Source organism: Epinephelus moara, chromosome 13 (assembly GCF_006386435.1).
Source record: "Epinephelus moara isolate mb chromosome 13, YSFRI_EMoa_1.0, whole genome shotgun sequence".
NCBI classification, from domain to species: domain Eukaryota; kingdom Metazoa; phylum Chordata; class Actinopteri; order Perciformes; family Serranidae; genus Epinephelus; species Epinephelus moara.
Genome location: NC_065518.1, coordinates 8,449,151 through 8,473,337, shown reverse-complemented (window position 1 = coordinate 8,473,337; position 24,187 = coordinate 8,449,151). Strand labels below are relative to the sequence as shown.

The following is a 24,187-nucleotide window of genomic DNA, read 5'->3' as shown; positions in this document are numbered from 1 at the left end:
GACACCTCCTCATGTCTGAAGACAATGTCAGAGTTTAGATTTTGCAAAGACTGGGTCACTGTTTGTAACACTACAGCTAGATTTATTTTCAGATTATTTCCCATCCTGCTGCTGTTGGAAAATATGACACCAAACTCCCTTTAAGAAATATGACATTTTCACAATTCCTTACATGTAAAAGAAAACACAAACTCTAGAAACACAAGATAAAAGGTGCCACATGTCGACAGCATTCTTGTTGATTCGGCATTAATATAAACTATAAATATAAACTTTACATTGTGGATTTTGTCACCTCCACTTGCACTATTTTCATGATAGGAGACTGTGTGAATGTGAAACGAACAGTTTCAAACATGAGGATTTCTCACTAAAATAAGTGCTGCTTGCTCGGTTTGGTTGTTGCTCATGTTCACATCATTGAACTTCAGTATTTGCATGAGCTTAAACTAAAAACTTTCACTATTATGTCTATGTTTATATTTATTTCATGCATAAAGGACGGCTAATTTTCACCTGCAGTCCCTGACAGGTTGATGGTTTATGTGTACGTAAGATAAAGACATTAAAATAACAAGATACAAAAGCACAGAAGCACAGATTAAAGTGGATTGAAGGGCACATAAGCACATAGCAAGGCACATGAGCAAAGCAACAAGACATAAGCACTGTAAATAAAACAACGACATCAATCACCAAAAACATTAAGAACGTACTATTGAAAAGTACAACATAAAACACAACATAGACCAAAACACAGAGACACAAACACACACATGAAAGCACAACAGAAGGACAACTAGCAAGACAGTGACATCACCATCAAACCAAACCACATAAGCCCGAACACACAGGAAGAACACAAGGATACAACCACTGATTCAGATCATGACAACATGTCTGATTTTTTAAACAACACGTCTGAGTATTAAACATGATTTTGTCGGACCATCAAGGCTCGAAAAAGACTGACTTGAGACAGCTCGGATCGAGTTTTAAGACCACGTCACAACAAATAATCGAGATCACGGAGACACAGCACGACTCGAACAAAAATTTCACAATTTTATTTTGACATTTGTCACGTTAAATTCCCATGAAAAGTAGTTTGGTGTAAGGCCACCGTGATTTGCTCCCACATAAGCTGTGATGTCACAAAACCACAATCAAACATGCACGCAGTAAACTCAGATTTAACGTGACCAAACAGAAACTTTACCATTATTTCCCGTCCTGCTCCTGGTTGAAAATATTACGCCAAACTCCCTTTAAGAAGTATGACATATTAACAATTCCTTATGTGTCCAAAAAACCCACAAAACTCTAGAAACACAAGATAACAGGCGTCACATGTCGACAGCATTCTTGTTGATTCAGCATTAATGTAATCTATGAAGACAAACTGTAGTTGCGTACAAACTTTACATTTTGGATTTTGTCACCTCAGCTAGTCAGCTGCACTATATTAGTTGGAGGAGACTACACTGTGAACAGTTTTCATAAAAATTTCTTGGCTTGGTTGTTGACAGTGTTCACGTCACTGAACTTCTAGAAACTTACAATATTAAACATGATTTTGTCGATGATCAAAACTAGAAAAAAAACTTATTTAAGACAGCTCTGATTGAGTTTTACGACCACCTCACACCAAATGATTGAGCTCACGGAAACACAGCACGACTGTAGGAAATTTTAGAATTTAGAATTCGTCTGCCACATTATATTCTCATGAAAACTAGTTTGATGTAAGGCCACAAGATGTACGTTAGATTTGCTCCTACTAGCTGTGATGTCACAAAATTATGATCGTACGTACATGCCATGAACTCAGATTTAAGATTTTTACGCCAAACCAAAATAAAAGGTGTCACGTGTTGACAGCAGTAATTTAATCTATAAAGATAAACTTTACATTTTGAAGTTTGTCACCTCCACTGGTAAGCTGCACTATTTTCGTGAGAGTAGACGGTGGGAATGTGAGGAGAACAATTTGAAAATTGAGATTTCTTTTTTTTAAAGATATTTTTTGCCTTTAATGGACAGGACAGTTAAGTGTGAAGGGGGAGAGAGAGAGAGGGGATGACATGCAGCAAAGGGCCCCAGGCTGGACTTGAACCCGAGCCGCTGCAGCAACAGCCTTGTACATGGGGCGCCTGCTCTACCACTAAGCCACCGATGCCCCGAAAATTGAGATTTCTTGACTTGGTTGTTGACAATGTTGCCGTTACTGAACTTGAGACAGCTCAGATTTACTTTTAAGACCACCTAAAACCAAATGATCAAGATCACAGAAGCACAGCTCGACTCTTGCAAAATTTTCACGATTTTATTCTGACATTTGGAAATTTTTTCAACCATGTTAAAGTCCCATGAAAAGTAGTTTGGTGTAAGGCCACCATGATTTGCTCCCACGTGGGCTGTGATGTCACAAACGCTGTAAACTCAGATTTAAACTGACCACACAGAGACTTTCCTCCTTCAGCAGATTAATCTGAAAGCAGGTTATTTGAATGATTCAGTATTTGAATGAGCCAAGACTAAAAACATACAATATTAAACATGATTTTGTCGGACCATCAAGGCTCAAAAAGAATTGAGAGAGACAGAATTGAGATGGCTCCAGTTGAGTTTTAAAACCATTGTACACCAAATGATTAAGATCACGGGAGCACGGCACAACTCTAATAAATTCTCACAATTTTATCTCGACATATGTAATTTGTCGGCCACATTTAATTCCCATTAAAAGTAGTTTGGCGTAAGGCCACCATGATTTGCGCCCACGTGAGCTGTGATGTCACAAAATCACGATCATGCATACACACTATAAACTCATTTAAAGTGACCTCACGGACAGTTTACCATTATTTCCCATCCTGCTCCTGGCGGAAAATATTACGCCAAACTCACTTTCAGACATTTCGACAGCATTCTTGTTGATTTGACTTAAATATAATCTATAAAAATAACATTTACATTTTGAATTTTGTCACCTCCACTTGCTACCATCCTTTCGTTGGATAGCTTAACTATTTTCGTGGGAGGAGACTGTGGGAATGTGAGAACAACAGATACAAAAATGAAGATTTCTTGGTTTGGTTGTTGACTATGTTAGCATTATTGAGCTGCAGTATTTGCATGAGTTAAGACTAAAAACGTACAATATTAAACATGATTTTGTCGGACTGTTAAGGCTCGAAAAAGACTCACGTAAGACAGCATGGATTGAGTTTACACCTTACAACCCAACATTTGTAATTTGTCGGCCACATTAAATTCCCATTAAAAGTAGTTTGGTGTAAGGCCACAAGTTGTACGTCAGATTTGCTCTTACATGAGCTGTGATGTCACAAACTATTGTAGGAACACGCTGTAAACTGTGACCACACAGAGACGTTCCTCCTTCAGCAGATGAATCTGAAAACAGCACATGCATCGACCTGCACACAGCTCAGACACTGAAGCACAGTTACACAGAGCCAAACATTCTGAAGTGCTGAAGGCCTTAAAACTCCCCACTTGTTAATTTAAGTAAAGTTCATAAAGTAAAAACTCCCTGAGTCTAAATCTGAAGCAAAACTTCTCTGAATAATGAAACTTTGAAAAGATGAATTTACCTTTCATCAGAACATCTCTCTCTCTGAGGAGGAATGCCTCTGAAGGTTGAGGATTAATAAATCAAGCAACAGTTGAAAGCTCAGCTCTCGGCCTGACGCTGAATACCAAATATAATTCATATGCTCCACCATCAGACGCTGAAGTAACACCAAGAGTGAAAAACTCCAGAAACTCAGAGAGAGAGCGGAGCTGTTCTCCTGGCTGATAGGACAAGACAGCACCGCCGCTCCACCTCTGTCGGAGCGGATGTTGTAAACCATCACACTGAGCCCTGGAGGTTGTCATTCAATCTCCACACAGGTTGTGTGTGTGTTGTCCCCCCCCGACTGTAACAGCTGGCTCCATCGCTCCCCTTTCACCCTCTGATATGAAACTCTGTATCCGGTCGGACACTTTACGAGGATGTCGAGCCGTTTCAGGTCTCCCGGCCTTGGCTAAATCCCACAGCCTCCTTTTATGGAGGGAGGACGGCGGCGAGGGGAAGGGGACGCTTGTTTTGTCCCGAGCGCGGTGATGGAATTGTAACCAAATACCAAAACTAGGGGTAAAGGGCGGAAGGGGAGCACATGTTGACTGACAGGTGCGGAGGTGGCCTGCTAAATGGAGCTTATTGGAGGGTTTGGTGATTTGTGCTTAAAGCAGCATATCCACTAAGGCTATAATTGAAACTTAAATCCAGATATTATATGGAGTCAGCGCCACCTAACAAGGGGCGGCGGTGCTCTGTGTGTCAGGTACGCAGCCACTCAGGCACAACTTTAGATGGAGCTTCAAGTGGAAACCAAATGATGACACAGGAGACAGAGTTACAATCATGACGTGTTTATTGTTAGAGAACATTCGCCCTTGTGGTTCGTACAGGGGGAAGATACTCCCGTCGTTTTGGTGCAGGCCAACCGTATTGAATTAAACCATTATGAAAATGAACGAGGAACCATTGGTGCGTTCGCTGAGCAGCAAAACACAGCGAGGCTTAAACTGTCAAGTAACATGTGAAAGTCAAACAATGAACAGAGTCACAGCTGCTTCAAGAGTCTGTATTCGTCCTATTTTTATACACTGACTGACAAACAGAAATCTTTTCATGACATGGTGTCGTAGAGATGCACCGATCGATCGGATGGTGACCAGAATCAGCTTCATCGGCGACTGTCTCAGATCTAGCCGATCCTGTACCGATCAAATCTACCAACATGCGCAGTGCGATGTTTCATACTGCAAACAGCAACACAGACAGAAACGAACTCTTGTCAGAGTCACCGAAACCCGTTCTTAAAAGTTTAAAATCATTCCCATGCAGCTGCACATGGTTTGAAAGCAACTGTAAAGGCCTTCGCACACTGAGTCCGTTTTCTTCGGATGCATTTTGTTATTCCGTCCTCCTCTATCTGCTGAAAATTCTCAATACTTGACAAAAGAAGACATATTTCTTCCTGGAGTTTCCTATCTGGCTGTCACCACTCCATCCCTGCCTTTCATTTGGTACCACAGCTGCAAGAAGGGGCGGAGCCATCCTCCATATTCTGTGTGCGGTCCACATCCTCCTCCTCCTCCTCCTCATCAAATTCATCATCCTGAATATTACCATCTAACCTGCTGAAAGAAAGCAGTCTGAGTTATGAAATGATTCTGTGTCCCACCGCCACATTTTCTTCATTGATTCTCAGTCAAACGTCTCGAAAGGCTCTGACGGATGTGAAAAACGCAGAAAATCGAACCTGTTCCGAAAAATTTTATGACGAACGAAAGTTTCGGACACAGTGTGCAAACATGATTGACACAACGTGAGGTCGTATTTATTTTTCTCAGTGCGCAAAGGCCTTTAAGCTAACAAGCAGGCTGGAGTACACCACCCAAATTTGTATGAATCACTGCACTGATAAGCAAAGCTAATGCTAATTGTTGCATGTAAGTGGATGGAAGATGCTAACACACTTAGCCTCTTCATCCGGGAGGTATAATTCATTAGAACACAGATATGGGTGGTCTACTCGAGTCTGCTAATTAGATGTTTGTAGAAAGTGACTCAAAGACTCCAGGGGTAGCTACAAGGGCGTCCTAGTGGGGGGACCGATTTTTCAAGGGGGGCCCTTGAAAAGCCTGGCACAAAAACTTTGGTTTTGTTTGCAATTTTTTAATTCTAAGTAATTAGTCCCATAACTAAACTAAAATTGGCTAAATAAATGGTTGAAAGACTGAACTAGTAGAAGCTCTTTGAGGCCCCTGCCACCCCTTGAAGGCGCAGAATGGTTTAGTCCAAACCCTGCACTAGGATTTGTCTCTAAACGCAGCAAGAGCCGAGTGAGTGACTGCTGCTGAAGCACAAACATACACCGCCAAGTCCTTTCCCCAGAAAAGGGAATCTGCATATGCATAGGGCCCTGAATCTGGTGCTACGCCCCTGGCTGCTTGATACTAAGCTTTGAAGTGTCACATAGAAAAGCTAATGCTAACCGTTTCATGCAAGTGGACTGAAAATGCTAGAACGGTTAGCACAATATTCCAGAGGATAGCGTCCTTATCTGCCTTACTGCCTCTGATTGGCTTACCCTGACACTCTCAACATAATCCGAACCAATCCAACCAACGAAGGCAACGAGTACTAGCCAACCAGAGGGACAGTAGGGTGGGTCACACCTTCGCTAGCCTAGAGGAGGCAGATTTGTTCCTGTGAGGTATAGTTTGAGTGGTCTAACCTTGTTAGCTAGTTAGCTTTCTCACCAGGTCGGGCTCTTTGACAGATGTGGTGGTTTATTCCGCGGCAGCAACGTGTTTTAACGCTAGTGGTTAAATGAATCTAAAGTGGTATTGTTAGTTGAGCTGAAGGGGAGCTGATATTCAAGTGTGATCTGGTCACGCCCCCACAGTCCTGAGAAATGGTCTGAGCAGCTAAATGAGCAGCTTTCGAACGAGGTTGTAAACTTTTATTTTCACTTAGCTTTCTGTGGATGCTTGATGAGACACTCATCTTTGATATTATAAAAGCTTTTTCACTATTTCAAGTTTCCTGCTGCTTTAAAGAAAAGGTCTAAACATGTCTGTGTGCGCTGTCACAGCTCTGAGAAAGGAAGAAAATCAGAATCGGCTAATAAAACTGCGATGGGTGCATCTCTAGACGTCCTCATGTCCTTTATATATATGTTCTTCTTCTAATGTGCATTTGTACAATGCAGTAATCTGCAGACAGTGATCCCTGTGTGGATCCATAGGAGCAATTTACACTGTACAGGATAATTAACATCAGTCATGTACAACATGGAGAGGAGCTGCTATATAAATAAATACAGAATATATACAGTACACACACAGTGAAATGATTACACCCTGATGTCATAATGCAGTGTGTTTTCTGTAAATCAGTTATTTTGATCCAAATCATTTCCAGCTCATTTCCTGATCCGCAGCGAGCGACAACTGACTTCACTCAAACAGATAAAACAATGTGTCTGTCACACAGACACCTCCGACACAAGCAGTGGTTAAAGGAGACACTGAGGGAGTGTCTCAGGTAAAATAAAGCTCTCAGAGGTCTGTGACACGAGCTAGCTTTGCGGTGCGAGTGGTGACGCCGCCGGAGGTAGAGCTGCTTCCTCCTGGTCTCTGCGAGGCTTCTTGCAGAGCAGCAGCAGCAGCAGCAGCATGGGCAGGTGCCACAGGCTGCAGAAGAACAGCTTGCGGGCACTGCTGCGGTCGCCCTTGTGGTAGAAGCGGATGGCCAGGTAGCTGATGTACAGGTTGATGGGTAGGGAGATGACGGGGAAGGTCCAGGTGGTGACGTCCAGCACGGGCGCTACAGTCGAGAGGCCGATCAAGCCCACGCTGTGGCGCAGGGCCACACGCTTGCACATGCCGGGGTGGGTGACGGACATCATGCGGTAGCCGCCGCGGGAGTAGTCTTCCCTTAAGTTCCAGCTGAGGGCGTTGAAGTGGGGGAACTGCCAGCTGTACAGGAAGCCGCCCATCAACAGAGCACCTGAGGGGGTAAACAGAGGGAGAGATTAGGGGAGAGTCTGAGGGACTCTTATTTCATGAACATGCCAAATACTGGGCCAAGTGCTGAAATAATAGTTGTGTTCTGTGTTCGGGATGTTTATGGGCATCAGTTTACCTTTCTGATAACTTCATCCCAGCACAACTCATACAGGTTTAGACAAGCTCAATAATTGGTATTTGTGATATGTTTATATGCAATTCAAACGTATTGCCTCATTTTTTTCTCACTAATTTTTTTGCATACGTCTGGATTTGGTTTACTTATGAGGCATTTGGGGCGGAGCTGTTTTGCAGGCTGTAACGTTTAAGGGTCGAAGCAGCTCTGGACAGGTGTATGTGTTCAGTCGCAGCCTTGCTTTCGACGACATCAAGCTCTCTCACACAGTGGTTAACATTTTAGCGGGTCTGGCTGGTTGCTCCAAATGCTTCTTTGATCAATTTATATTTAGATATTCTGAGTATTATATTTTAGAAAACAAAATCGGGGGAACACAAATCCTTTTCCATACTTATCCAGACAAGAAACTTATTAAGATCAAATTCCATACTGAGTAGAAACCCTGTACTGATTATTATCTTAACTATAGCTAGCACTAAATGTTGCTGACTATCTTCACAGGTTCCTTTTTGTCTCGGGGCAGCTGTTCCCAGCACTATTACACTGTTTAGTAATAATCAGTGTCACATTTGATACGTTAAATGAGTCAAACCAGAAGAACAAGCGTTCAGAGTGACAGGAAGCCGTGACACCATCCCCCATCTCCGCCCCAACACTTTGTTTTTCAGTGACGGTGTCTTGTGTGAGGGCGACAAACAGACCTGTGTGACTGTCGTGTTCACTGTAAGTACTAATCAGAGTGAGTCAGCACAACAAGCAGCAGAAGATTCCACATCAGAGAGCAGCGACGCAGGTTTGCTTTTGTGTTGCTTTTAGTAAACATGTGAAATCCTGTCTGAACACAGCGACAGGCTTTGGTTTGATGGTGAGCTTTGCTCTGAGAGAACATTGGCTATATGAGTATATTTACTGTAATCATTAGGTCTAATCATTTGATAACACACGGTTCACTCAAAGGGCAGGTTCGTCTCACAGGTTGTTTTTAGGATGAGTTACCATGGAATCAATGGGCCCTGAATGGAAAAGAACTGTTTTCATTTTACAGATGAAAAGCCAATACATTCATTAAGCATTATGTTCAAAGAGCTATCTAAATATTTGGAGCGTAAATATAAACTTGTGTGAGCGCCTCTCAGAGATAACTGCAGCAGCATGATGAAACACATTCATACAGTTGCCATAACAGAGCACTTAATGTGTCCACCAAACGAGCTGAATAAGCCCCCTTGGTCTCCGTCTCCTCGTTAACTTGATGTTACATTCATTTGGCAGACGCTTTTGTCCGAAGCGACTTACAATAAGTGCATTCAGACTGCACAGGAACGAGGAACAAGAGCACCAACAGCTCCGCAGGGATTCAGGCCGTATGTAAATAAAGCTTTATGTGGTGTGAGATCAGGCCTGGTCAGAGAGGTCCTGATGAACTCAGTGGAGAACAACAACCCAGCCAGCTCTCAAATAAGTATTGGTGCAGGAACACAGCTTTGTGATTTAACTGGGGCTGCAACTAGCAATTATTTTTAATCTCAACTGATCGTTTAGTGTATGAAATGATTTCAAATTGTTTTGTCCAACCAAAGTCCAAAACCAAACGATTAGGAGGAATATTGAATTAAATATTTATAAATGTCTCTACCAAAAAATAAAAAGCAAAATACTACCGCAAACTAGGGAGACAAATATGGCAATGTGAACTTTATTAACTTTACATATGGCAACAGCTCTTACACAGTGTGCAGACTGGAGATAGCAGCGCTGTTCAGTAACACGCTGAGGTTGTGGCACATTTAAAAGGTGAGAGAACCAAACGACCAAACTGACGGTCAGCTGCTGGTTCATGTTGGCGTTTTCAATTGACGTTGGTGAAGCCCAGCGGTGAATGAAATCACTCCAATAAGCAGTTTAGCTCACGAGAAGGGAAACGGAAGTGAGGAAAGTAAACAAAGAGCTACAGTCAAGAGGGAGTGAGACCAAAACAAACTTGTTACATAAACTAAGATTATTTTTCTTTAGCGACTGAGCTCTTTATGGTTTGTGTTGTTGTTCACTGGTGCACAGTAAATACTGCTCTGTTCTTTCAACGCTGGATTGTGTTGGTAATATGCTAACTGGCTAACTAGCGTCAAGACAGTCTTCAGGTTTCCCTTTTTGAATGACGATTACAGACTACTGCCATCTGCTGGTGTGGAGAGTAACTTCCTTCATGCAGGCGCAGAATGTATGTGCTTGTTGGCGGTCGGTTGAAGTCTTAATGGTGTGTTCATGTGCAACTTTCTGGCCAACACATTGTGACATGAGGGGATGCAGCAGGGGCTTTTGTCGCTGCTAGCTCCCTGAAGTCGCTTTGGTGTGTCTGGGCCTTAAGATCACACAGTTTATGATAGAAATACTGTCGTTGAATAGGGCTGCAATGAATGATTAAATTAGCATCACTTATATCATAATATCTGTCAAAGTAATTGTGATGTGATTTTTTTTGTTGCATATAATGCAATCCTAGTCTGAGTGTGCAGTGGGATGCTGCCTGAATGTGGTGATGAGAAGGACTCGCCTTCCAGTTTGTTTTTATCTTGCTCTACTAGTCGACACATTCAGGTGATGTCGTGGTACATTAAATGTTTTAAGTGCTCGAAAAAGTTAAATGTTTATTGCTAGTGCTCGATAAATGACTCTGAGTTGAGGATGGCTTTCAACTGGTAATTTTCCCTAAACCAACCTGACATATACTGGTATACATGTACGTCCTCGTATCTCAGCTGCTGATTCGTACCTTGATCCAGACAACCTGTTGCAGCCGTCCAGCCCATGATGGGAGGTATCGCACCCACCACTGCTCCCACCCAGGTGTTGGTGATGCTGAGCCTCTTGAGCGGTGTGTAGCAACAGGTGTAGAGGAAGATGTTGAGGGCGCCCAGGAAGCCGGTCAAGGGGTTCACCGCCAGCGTGAGCAGAGCAACACCTGGAATCCCACAGGCCAGCGCAAAGGACACTGCATGGAGGGGACTGATGAAAGGAAGTGGCAGACAAGACAGAGAAACAGACGGAGACAATATGAGAATCAGATAAATCAGTGAGAGAAAGAAAAATATACAAAGGCCAGTTTAAAAGATGAGTTCTTTAAATAAAAGGCGAGTTAAAATACACAGTTTAGGCACAGACAAAAGCCCGTCACCGCCACGGGAACTATGGGATGATAAAGTTTTGTTGGCTTGTACAGACACCAGATAAGACAATGATAGCTCCACGTGTTCGACACACACACACACACACACACACACACACACACATACACACACCCATGGGGGCCACACACTAACAGTGAGCAGCCGTGCATGGCTGAGTCTCAAAACGGGAGGCTTAGAGGAAGCTCATCTGATAAGAGTTTGTCAGGGATAAAAGTAGCCCTGCAAGATGAAGAGCATGTGCACACGCCGGAGATCAAAACTCGCTGGAGAAAACCACTGCAGCTCAGGCTTTTAGCTGGATGAAGACTTCCTCCTCCTCCTCCCCTCATCTTTTATTGAAAGCAGCGATGCCAAGGTCTGGTTCAAATTCACCAGTAAATGCTCCATAAATTAAAGAGAGGGTAGATTAAAATCTTGACCAAACGCAGGCCTTTTCTTCAAAAAGCAAACAGGGCTTTTATTTTGGTGGTGTGGCTGAGCAGGGAGATGGCTGCATTAATGTGATTAGTGGTGTTATGTCTGTTTTATGTGGGCTGAGGTGGGGCCGTGCAGGCTGGCTACGGGCTGTCGACAGTCTGACTGTGGGCTGGCTCAGCGGGGGTCAGGGGAGGGAGTGCGTCACACGGGCTGAGGTGCATTTGCTGTCCTCCGCTTACAGTCTGACACGGCCGCAGTCATAACGTCAGGTGGGTAAAGTCAATACAGAAAACCAAAAGATGTGGCTCGCTGGTCAGACCACAATCAAGGCCAGGGATCCGAATGTAAAACACCAGGGATTTAGCCATTACGTTAAAGAAACAGGATGATTCTACTTAAAAACTTAGTTACCTGTTAAATATTCAAGTGGTCAGAGAGGGAAAAGAAAACTGTGGAAAACTGTGTGTGAGCTTTGCCAACATCACCGTGGCTTCAGGGACAGATCTAAAACTGGGAACAGACTACAGATTATTGAAACCTACAAAGACTAGACATCGCACACATTTGGACTATTTTACAAACACACAGATATTCTGTCGTATTGACAGCCAGAAAGGAGCACAAACATTCTGAGAACACCCTGACAAGACACAGAAAGAGACAAGAGTTCGCCTCGCTATTTTATGATGCAATTTGTGCAGAAAAAGCAAAGAAACCAAAGAAAAATGCTACACTTACGCTCCTTTCACTCATGAACTACAAACCTGGTATTATCTAGACATTACCCGGAGGAGCTGTATGTACGAACGCAAACGTCCGAATCATTTGGATCAGACATTAAACAAATGTAAGGTTCAATTGAGCCTATGTGTGTAAAGAGCAGGTAACTCATTTTTGGCATCTGCACCTTCGACAGTAAATCCATTGAAAGACTGTCCTCATACAAGTACTTCGGTTTATGGATAGATGAGAAGCTTTCATTTAATGTACCTATTGCTGCTCTAGCTGGAAAGCTTAAACTGAAGATTGGCTTTTATTTTAGAGATAAGTCCTTCTTACTTTCAGTGCTAAGAGGTGACATATTACATGTAGCCTCCTCCATTTTACGTAGCCTTGATTTAGTATACATCTCTACGTTTTATTACAAATGAAAAGTCACTTACTCATCACTGCATTCTTTATGATTTGGTGGGTTGGATGTCACTGACCACGCATTCTTTATGATTTGGTGGGTTGGATGTCACTGACCACTCACAGACAACAGCATTGGTATATTTTTTTTATCTATAAAGCAATACTGGGCAAACTTCCAGCCTACCTCTGCACCCTTCTGTGTGTGAGCTCTGTCGTCTCCAGTTTGTGTTTGTAAAGTTTCATGAGGCTGTGACTGTCCTTGAGGTCACAATAGATCATTTTATACAGTGATGTCTGTTTAAAAAAAAATGGTCTCACTACAATAAAATGTCTACTGTGGGGGATGACATCATCGTACATGAATAAAATTGATCTCATTGAATCCACAAGAGTCCCAACTTTTTAGTCATATCAATTTATGCAATTCCAAGGCTGTTTAGGGACCTCAGTAGGCAGAAATTCTAGATTATATTCACTCTAGCCAAAGAACTAAGCCCATAACAGCCTCTAAAAGACGGTAATGTCAGCTGAGGACGCCATTGTCCTCTTCCTGAGTGGAAGGGGTTAAAAAGTCAAAGACCATCCCCTGATGAAGTCTGCTTGATGAGACTAAAAGTGATCTTTTGTTTTCCTCCTCTTACTCAGCTGAAAGCTACTCAGCATCACCGCATGTGGAAGCCTCAAACTCTGCAAAACCACTACAAAGGACGAGGGACTGTCATCCACATTTCACAGAGGAACAATAAAAGGTGGGAAAGATGATACACCATTGTAGTCCCGACATGAGATGACTAACTATTTCCGATGCTCGCATCACACTGGCAAGACAGACGCCTGCAGTAAGACAGATGTAAAGGGGGAACGTCGTTTGGCATATACAAAGCCTGGTCCTGAAGACAACATGGAGAATGTGTAAAATGTGGACCTGTGATGTCTTGTTTGACAGGACAGTGCAGCCTCCCATCTGCTCGCCATCTCTACACAAGGTTGGATGTATGAGAGAGAAGAGGGGAGAGACAAAGAGAGGGAGATCTTGTGTTTCTATGAGTCTCAGAGACAGACAGAAACACACACCTACTCTTGTCAGGCACAGGCTAAAAGCCAGAGTGAAGAGGCTGTGTTTAGATAGCAAGAGAACATCTTCAATCAACGGCTCAACAGCACGAGAGTTCACTTTTAAACAGCGCGTCAGTGGAGAATTCCTGAAACTTGGACGAGATAGCTGCAGGTCAAGGTCCAGTTATTGTACTAACAGGCTGTTTCAGTCGTAAAGTGCCTGTGTTGCTGGTGGATTGGACTGCTGAGGAAGGCGTTTTGTCCTCGAGTCAACAGGTTGTTTGCTTTTGTTCCTCAAGAATAAAAATGAAAGGAGAGACAGATCGCTTTTCCTGTAAGACTGAAACGCAAAAGGAGGCAGTTTCCTGGCACTGACAATGAGAACGGAGTTCATGTGGTTAGTTTGTGTTTTCTTTGGTTTATGCATCAGTGAGTATCTGCTGCTTAGCGGTGGCAGTCTCCCAAAGGGGCAGGTAGAGACGGGCATATCCAGTCACTGAGTCAGATTTGTGGGAGCGTGGCGATGCACGCAGTTCACCGAGCACCAATGCAGAGGTTATCTCACATCTAAACATCGGAGGTAGCAAAGTAAGAGTGGTTCTGTAAACTACACCCTAACCTCAACCCCGCTCCTTCCCAACCTGGTAACATGCTCGTATTACACCTGACAGGTGTGCAGCAGAGGGCTGTCAGTGCTGGCATGCGTTTCTGTTACTGGCAGCTACGTTCTGTGGCTGCTGCTGCTGCTCTACACACACACCTCCCAGTCTGCTTCAGCACCATGATAACTCAGGAGCTGAAGGGTGTAAATCAATACAGGATGTGTGCTTAGTGCTACTGTTTTATTTAAGGTGTGGCCATTATAATATTGCCTGCAAATACACACATGCTTTGACATCACAGGGTCATGTTTCACCTCAGCAAGATGAGGATAAGGTCAGTGAGCAGGAGAGCAGCAGCAGACTTTGACATTCGTCCACTGTGAGTGGTACAAAAGGCAGCTTGGGAGGCTCAGTAGCTGTCATGTACTGGCGCTGCCGCCATACTGAAGTGAGCTCCTGCTGAGCTGTCGAAGACTCTCTGCTCCTGTCCACTCTCCAGTCACTCTTCACCGTCTTTAAAGTAAGAAAAAGTGCAGACAGGGCTGCTATGCCCAATCTTCAACCGGTAAATAAACACAAAGACAGGTACCTCGTATTGATGAATGGGTTGGCCTGATTTTGTCTGAGTAAGTACTAGAAACACACTGTGGTGTGATCACACTGTCTCTACATGTATGTCTTGATCTTTACATCCTTGTTGGCACAATCTATGTATCTTATTTATTCTCTATCCTTATTTTATGGTATATTTTTAATTATTTTATTATTTGTAAAACTTGGTTATGGATTTTGTTTATATATGTTCATATCGCTTTTATAAACCAATAAAGAGAAAAAACAAAACAACACAAAGGCAGAAAACTGTACCTGATCTGTCCTCTGACGAGTGGACGGTTCTTTGTGCGGTTCATGTTGGAGTCGAAGGGCACCTCAAAGTACTGTGGAGACAGAAGAAGAAGAAATACAGGTGGGTTAATGCAGGAGACACACACAAACACATCCATCTTCTTTGGATGTTTAACTGCAGCTGTAGTACGTCGGTCATGAAAACCGATACTTGAGTTACCAAGTCAACGGCAAAATTCTGATGGTACTTGTTTTTCTAGGCAGTTCCTCTGGATCTACCAGGGCAGCAAATACACCTAGAAGTGTTTTAGTCTGCCATTAAATGCCAAAGGAAGAAGAAGATATACCCGAGGGGAAATTCAATTTTTTTCACTCCACTGTTATGTACACACAGGCCTGAATTACACACACATGCACAAACCTGTACAGGACCTATAAGCTACAGTATATGCATTAAATGGAGGGATGTCAGGGTGGGGCGCCCCAGGCAGTTGGAGGTTTGGCACCTTCCTCAAGGGCACCTTGGCAGTGTCCAGGAGACAAACTGGCACCTCTCCAGTTACCGGTCCACACTCCATATTTGGTCCTCACGGGACTCGAAACAGCAACCCTACATTTACCAACCCAAGTCCCTCTGGACTGAGTTAATGCCGCCCCAAGAAGAACGCCTACCAGCACGGAAAAACACCACCACCAAGTGGGACGCGGCAACAAGCTCAGCTGCAACGACTCGTCAAAAAAACAGAAAAGCAGTCCGGGACTAAACAGGATGCAAAGAGGATCAGCATAATATCATATATGGGAAAGAAGTGTATTTTGCTTAACTGGAACGCCCAACATTTCATTTGTTCAAACAAATATGGAATGATACACTACAACCGGAAGAACGCACTTACACGTAAAAAATAAGGAGGAAGTTCACGGGAACCTCTTATGGATCTCTGACCATCCACCCAGCCTAATAACATATGCTCTGACTCTATGAAGAAATAAACCATTTCCATTGACCATTATTATTTTGTAATTATTATTTCATTTTGTAAGCTATCATTATCATTTTCTCCCCACTGGTCATTACTATTATAATTTTATCTTGTCTTTATTGCCCATGTACCTGTTCGGGGGTGTTTGTAAAATGTTAAAATCAAATAAATAAATAATCAAAAACCAAAAAAGAGAAGTATTTTTTCCTGGGGCCAGCATATTTTCTAAATTCTTTGCAACCTGAGCACTGTGTTATTACACTGTTCAATACACACCAGCAGCTTGACGAGGCAATGCTGTTCTCGTCACTGTCACTTTTTAATCTGCCGTCCAATCGCAGTGGAGGAGTGGTAGGACAAACAGCCTATCATAAAGACCAACCGTCACACAACGAAGGAGAAATATGTTGATATACTGTAGGCTATATATTCATGTTTCCTCGCCCACTTGTCTCTCGAACACATAAAGATTAGTACTTTGTGTTCAAGGCGGATCTTCGGGGGTTAATAATACAAACGTGGAATTTCACTGGTATTGGTATCAATTATCATGACATGCTGAGTCTATAATGTTGCCGAAATTTTGCTTCGAAGTTTTTTTTAACTTCTACAACTCCTACACTGCAGCTCAAAGCGTACAGATGTGGTTTGGTTCATGTTGTGGAGGTGCAAAGGTTGGGCCGAGATACAATAAAGCCGACAAAGAAAGATTTATAGTGGAATCATTCTGCAGATGCACACAAACAAAGGTGTGTATGGAAAGATACGGCCACTGTGATATACTGTGTATTTCTCTCCGCCTACAGGCTGTCCGATGTCGGTCATGTCAACGTTCACAGAAATGTAAATCAACTTGGCAACTTCAGAATACCACCATGTCTGCCTCTGAGTGTTTCTGTGCAACATCTGGAGAGAAACAATGTGAGGCATGGTCATAGCAAATCTCTGGACCAAATGCTCACCCTGCACTTGGAGAGTAAATAGACTGGAGGTGGAAGGTGGAGGCAGTGAGCTGTTGGGTGGGAGGTGGTGGTGGTGGAGGGTGGGGGGTGTTCTGGGATACAAGTATGTGAAAAACTACTTATACTCCTGTTTTATGATCTGCTCTGGAGGAGTATGCTTCAAAGTGCTCCCATGAGATTGGCAATGTGTGACTAAAATGCAAACACATGGGGTGCTTAAACGCAGGAACTGGCTAATCTGTGTGTGTGTGTGTGTGTGTGTAAGCGAGCACGTTACATGTGTGTATTTGCTTGCCTGCATAAGAGCCTTCAACTAATGAAGAAAACAGATAAAGCACTTAGACTACAGAATATGGAGATCCATCTTTCCTGATATATGGTTCACATAAAATATCTAATAAACAGATAATCCACTTTTCTCTTCTTAAACCTCGGTTCCCAGATTTACTGCACTCATGACATTGGAAAGCCACCATATTATTAAAAAACTCCTGGTGGAAGGCGTAGCATTTCATATCGTATGGAGGAGCATTAGGGAGCGGGCTGCACCATTAAGGGCTGAAGCACAACATATCTCACAATGCTCGACTCAGACGTGGAATTAAGATTCAAATACAAATGAACAACGGAAAGATCCACTATGAACATCTCAAAACAGAGACAATACTCCAAAATATGGGTGGGCGATATATCGATTATACTCAATGTATCGCAGCTTGTTCCACGTGAGATGTATAAAATGACCATATCGCCAACATCGAGTATAAACTGTTGCTTCATTTCTTAAAGCCACTGGCATGAGACTCGCTTTGGCAATTTGGTTTTCTCCCTCTCAAAGACACAAAAATAAGACCCACAAACATGATACGTCACATGCACTCTGCTGCCCATCCAGACAAATCTCTCCAGAGTAATACTGTGTGAGCAGGTGAGGTGTGTACTTCTGTATCTGCAGGGCTCCAGACCGTGACTATTTAAATGCATTTTGCAAACATGGAGCACCAGTGCTACATGAAAATGTTATTAATATGTAAACTGAAGTGTTGTTGGTGTTTGTTTGAAGTGTTTGTTTCCAGCTCACAGTGAACAAATCCTCATGTTTAATGCCGCCACTGTAACGCTTTACCTGCTAACTGTTGACCGAAGCTTCTAGTTCACAACAAAAACTTCAACAACTTCCTGCCCGAGATGAGTCAGGTCCTTCAGAATCAAAGCACCAATGGTTTAAATTTATTCTATGATAACAGTAGTTTATTTAACGTTATTATTTCAGTGTTTTATTTACCTTTATAATAACAGTACTTTAATCTATTATAACAATATTTTCATTAACTTTATTGTAACAATATTTTATTTGCTTAACTCTATTGTAACAGTACATTATTTAACTTTACTTTATCTGTGCTTTATTTAACCTTATTGTAACGTATTTAACTTTATAGGAACAATACTTTATTAAACATAATTGTAACAGTACTTTATCTGGCTTTATTAGAACAGTATTTTAATTAATGTTATTAGAGCAGTGCTTTATTTAATTTTGTTGTTGCAATACTTTAATCTATTTAAAGAATATTTTAATTAATTTTTATTTAACAGTGCCTTAATAAACTTTATTAGAACGGTATTTTATTTATCTTTATTACAACAGTGCCATTTAATTTCATTAGAACAATGTTTATTAGAACAGTACTTTATTAAACTTAATTGTAAGAGTACTTTATCTGACTTTAGTAGAACAGTACTTTAATTTATTGTAACAGTTCCTTATTTAACTTTGTTAGAACAGTAGTTGAAATTTATTATAACAGTACTTTAATGAACTTTATTAGAAAGGTACTTTATTTAACTTAATTGCAAATGTAGTTAGTATTTTAGTATCTACAGTAGTTTAGAGGAGATTTCAAAATACTGAGATAAATATTGTACATCACAATATAGCCTAAAAATATTGTGTATTATTTACAGACCATATCGCCCAGCCTCCTCCAGAATGACTGCGGAGATGCCGACCCTGAGTCTCTGTTTCAGCTGTTAGGTTGTCAGTCTTTGCATGACGTGTTACCCTGGTTTGCATGTCTGTCTCCTCAGGATTCCTGGCCAGAAATTTATCATAGCGCCCCCGCACAGCTAATGTTGAGTCACAGTAAAGTTATGCTGTTTTGTCCAATTTTGAAGCTAAAAATCTGCACCAGCAACAAGAGTAAAAGAGCCTTTAATAGTCATGTCCACAACAATCAGAAAAGTTGGTGAACATCTCCTTATTTGGCTCCAGTTGCTGCTGAAATTTCAGTGGCACTAAAATCCCTCAAGCTCCTAAAGACACTTAAATTAGCAGTGAAATACGCTCTCTCCATACGGTCCAAAGAAAATCTCCTGCTCCCCTTCCCGTCTTTGGTTCAGTTGTAGTGAAGCACTTGCTAACCGGGTCTGACTGGACTGAGCCAGGCTAATGGACAGCTGTGTACGCGGCTGTGGGACCCCAAGGCCCGGGCTGAGGTGTTAATTCTATTTCCTGGGTCAGGAAATGCGTCAGGAGGTCAGGGGCCGCATGAGAGAGAAATGCACTTTGTGGCCAGGCCAGAGCAGAGCGGTGCTGAACCAAGCCTTGGGCAGGCCCGGGGCCAAGCTCACTGCAACACTGCTCACATAAAAAGGATCCACTTAGTTTCCAATAACATCATCCCACATGTAAAAGGAAAAAGCCCCTGATACTGAGCATAGCAGCGCATTGATCCCCCGCAGGCATATAAGGCACCCGCACAGTAAATAAGAGACACAACAAAGAACTAGAAAGTATCTAAAAACACAAGTTCTGCAGTGTTGGTTTTGTTTGGATGAACCTGTCGCGTGTGTGTACGGATGATTTGACGTGAATGTCAGAGTCATTCGGTCCACCCCACTGCGTGTGCTGTTGTCCTTTCACAGTTTGTCCAGTTCTGCTCTCGTTCCTCCCTCTCTGCCTTTTAAGTCACTGAGCCTCATCTGGTTCACATCAGTGGCCCTCTCAGCCCATGTCATTATTTCCGCCCAGCGCTGCCATGTGTTACAGCGAGGGCATTAAAATAATTGGGCCATTTGTGTTTTGTGCGTTTGCACGTGTGTTGCTACAGGTAGGTCTGAAGGTTTGGTGCAGAGAGCATCAGTTTGAAACTGACAGGTCATCACCTGCACTGAGTCAAAGTAACTTGACTGTGTAATTAGCTGGCATAACATTCAGTGTTTATAGAGTTTAGCAGCAGTCTCAGGCTCCAGCAGGGCTCTTCTGACCATTGTACATTTACAGCACCATTACTTTAGTCTTATAGACCTTTAATCAATTGTTATAAAACAAAATAGGCCTACCCCAAAATTATTCACTTTATATTTAAATAAATTATTGACAGAGGTCAATGAGTGCGGGACTTTCTGTTCAAAGACTCAAGTGATATTTTCCAGAGCGCCTTCATCTGAGACAGTTGGAGAAGCACTAGAAGCACAAATATCAAAGGAAAATGACCAACTCAACAAAATCTGCAAATCTACAAAATCAGGCAGGCAAGACACTCTTCGCACTTCTCTGAAACACCCCAGGTGTGGTATGATGGTGTGCGGAGGACAGAACGAAACCAGGTCGAAGCCCTGGTTGCCAAAACAGGGCACAGCTGCTCCCACTGGAATTGTCCCTCCTTGCCACCTTATTATCAAGATGGCACAAAAGACAACAAATCAAGGACCTATTCACCTCCTGTCATACCTCACTTTAGTGGATGGTTACATAACAGGTATGGAATTAATCTGCAGATGCTCTGCTTCAAAATGAGCCCAAACTTTCCTGTGGATGTCAGTTTCTGAGTCACGAAGACGGCCAGAATGTGTCCTTTAGCAGACGGTAAGGCTTGTTTTTAGTTGAGCTGATTTCCAGAAAACTTGCTGCCCCTACCAGCTGGTTAAAAGGAGCGAGGAGTCAGCGGTCAATGACATGTACAACAATTGTGAATCAGCGCAACCACAAGAGACCCTTGAGCATACAGTCATAAATGTGACACACAAATGATGAGGCTGATTGGTCCAGTATTGTTGGAGGTTAGCTTCGGACAGACGGATACACACACTCACACATGAACAAAGAGCAGTGGAGGATAAAGGGGCATTTTTGATAGGTGGTACCTTCGTCTATAAAGAGGCAGCCGGGGGACTGAACCGGAAGTTATGGAGCGTCTGGCTGCTGCTATCAATTATGAGCACAAACACACGTACACACACACAAAACCATAACTGTAGGGACTATTATCTACCAGATGAGGACGGAAAACAGGCGAGACCAAAGTGAGGAGTACAGGAGAGGGGGTGTGCTGTCGCCAGATCCTCCGAGCTATCAAAGACAGAACGTGATCCTTCGCCAACCACCAGGACTCAATTGATAACAGGCTACAGGCACACACTTCCTATTCTTGTGCAGCAGCAACGGAAGACAAGTTGGCTTTGTGTCATGATATAATTTACGGTGACACATTAGCAGAGGGAGTTTGATGGTGGCCTGTATAATCACTCAACATTATGGAGAATACACAAGACGGAAAACTTGATAACCTTTTCTCTCTGATTGTGCACCAGCCACTCCTTGCGCTCCCCCTATCTGCCTGCAATAACAAAAATAGGAAGTGCACTGAAGGTCGGAGAGGAACGATACTGTAACTACACACTGTGCATTTACTGTGTTTACTCAAGAGGCAAGAGTGTGCCCAAACACAGGCACAGGAACGCACACAGCTGAGCAGCTGTATGCCTTTGGCTCACAGGAACATCAGCTGGCCTAAACAGCGCGTCTCTCTCGTTCCGCCGAGGGAAACCCAGGTGCACGAGCTAAACCCGACAATAACACCAAGTCATCACTTGTCAGAATGTCACCTGTTTGCACACTGGAGTTGAATGGCAGACTCAAACATCCACAGGGGCGGGGGCGAGGGTGAGGGTTGTGCTCCGATGCATGCGAGCCAAGTCTGCTTAAAAAAAAAAAAAAAAAAGTACGAGAGCTCTCAAAGCCCCCCTTCAACACCAACTGTGAAGTGTCTCTGATCAACCACTTGACAAACAAGCAGCCAAAGATTTACATAGATTAAGCTTTCCTCAGAAGTCAATTCAACGGCTCTGGCAGACATTCACGATGTTTTGAAGTCAAATGAAAGAAAAGAAATGGAACAAAACAGACAAGACGTGCTGCCCGAATAGTCACAACACAAAAATGCTTGAGTGGCAGATTACGGTTGTTTCAAGGTGTTTCTGCTGTAGACGCTGGACTGCTGCTCAGTCACAGAAATGCTACTGATGTCTCTCGAGTCAAATGAATAGTTTTGGAGCTATGCGAGCAATGCTGTGATTTTACACTGCTTCCCTGAAGAACCTGTTAAACACATCCAAAGTACTTATTAAATTGTTAGCAAGAACCTGCGTGTGTGTGTGTCTGGGTGGAATGAAGAAACAGGAAAAAAGTCTGAAAATATAGAAGACATAATGGTGAAAGGTCAAGTTACAGAAGAGATGACACAGCAGGAAGATACATTGTTCCAGTGTGGTGGATTTAGAGGGATATATTCGCAGAAATGGATTATAAAATAATGAGTATTTTCTTTAGTGTATAATCACCTGAAAATAAGAATCGTTGTGTGTTTTCGTAAGCTTAGAATGAGCCGTTAACATCTACATAGGGAGCAGGTCTTTGTCCACTGAATCTGCCATGTTTCTACAATAACCCAGAACAGACAGACCAAACACTGGCTCTAGACAGGAACATTCGCAATTTCGCGCCAGCCACCACGGTTTGCAGCCCCTCCGCAACAAGAGCCTCTCAAAAACACACATTTATTTAACGTGGAGCTGCTTTATTCAGTGTTTTTACCTGTTTCAATCACTGGGTCCGTTTGTTTTGGAGAGGAAGAGACCTCTGAGAATAATTTGGCTCCTGGTAAAAACCTCCTGAACAATGAACAATGAAGGAATTCTAACCGGGAGAAGTTTCAGCTGGTTGCAATCTGCAATCCTCACCACTAGATGCCACTAAATTCCCCAAAACATTCCTTAATAGAGACCAGTACCAATTTCCACTTCAGTTGATATATTGATGGTCCAGTAATTACAGATAACGCACATTGTGCTTTCTATTTTTCACTGACGGATTCTAATTGGGAGAAGTTTCAGCTGGTTGCAATCCGCAATCTTCACCGCTAAATCCCCTTAAATCTTACAAACTGCTCCTTTAAAGTGTAGAGAACAAAGAGAGGCTGAACGCAGACACTGAGCAAACTGTGTGCATTGTAATTAGGGATAGGTGGTAGGTGGTTTTTAACTGGTATAAATAGTACACCAGTAGAGATGTGATGTGGATTCAGCCTTACGTGTGCAAGTACAGAATGGACTTCAATCGTCACATGACAAAACGCACAACTAGTATGTGAATCTGTGTATCTAAGCTAATAACATAAAGATAGAATGATGCAGGCAGGATCAAATGATAGTGAAGAATAATTTTTCATCCAGAGGCTGCACATGGTTTGATTTCAAAAAGCACAGCATGAAAAACAGCTAGAAACTGGATTTTGGCACTACGGTGTTTAGAAAAAGCGAAGCGAGGACATCTCCATCACTTCATTTCTGTCACTGAGAAAATAGTAATATTTAGTTCACACTATCTGCAGCGGAGGTGAGAGATAAAAACAGGAGACGTGTCTGCGTCTGGAATGCTGCATACGGACAGCTGGCAGATGTTTCTGGGGTTTCCTCGCCCTCTGTGATCCTTTGATGTGATGAAATGATAGGGGATCGGCTGGTGTGATTAGACATGAAAAGCTCAAATTGTTTGCACAGTTCAGTTCATGAGAGAAGAAATTAAAAAAAGGGGGAAAAAATAACATAACCTCTGATCCAGACATCTTTCCACAACTGAATAATACACGATTCCATGTCTGCGCAGACATAATATTCCACTATTATTCTGATCATACAACATTCTGGATTTGATATGGGACATGTCAACAGCATATTCAATTTGTAAATTACAAATTAGGCCTTATTTCAAATGTAGCATTTCCTGATTAAGACATGGACAATGCCAATATTACTCTGATTTTAGTAGCATTCTTTGGACATGTGTACAGCACATTCAGAATATGCGTCACAATTGGGTTTTTTTCCCATTGTTTGTGGCACACAGCCTCTTGCTCTGTTCGTTGTCACAGATATAATTGTACACAAACCAACTTGCCAACAGTTTGCAAGACTAGGGTGGGAATGCATG

The 24,187-nt window shown here is 42.6% G+C and overlaps 1 protein-coding gene across 1 annotated transcript in view; it reads right to left on the bottom strand.

The window, feature by feature from the left end:
* Positions 1-4,424: 4,424 nt before the first annotated feature.
* The window catches only part of LOC126399612 (protoheme IX farnesyltransferase, mitochondrial), a 51,337-nt gene continuing 31,574 nt past the window's right edge, over positions 4,425-24,187 (bottom strand). The window contains exons 5-7 of the mRNA XM_050059705.1: positions 14,991-15,061; positions 10,500-10,732; positions 4,425-7,591 (exon numbers count right to left, since the gene is read on the bottom strand). Of these exons, the coding sequence (XP_049915662.1) occupies positions 7,161-7,591; positions 10,500-10,732; positions 14,991-15,061 (735 nt within the window). The 3' untranslated portion in view covers positions 4,425-7,160. The remainder of the gene's footprint in view (positions 7,592-10,499; positions 10,733-14,990; positions 15,062-24,187) is intronic.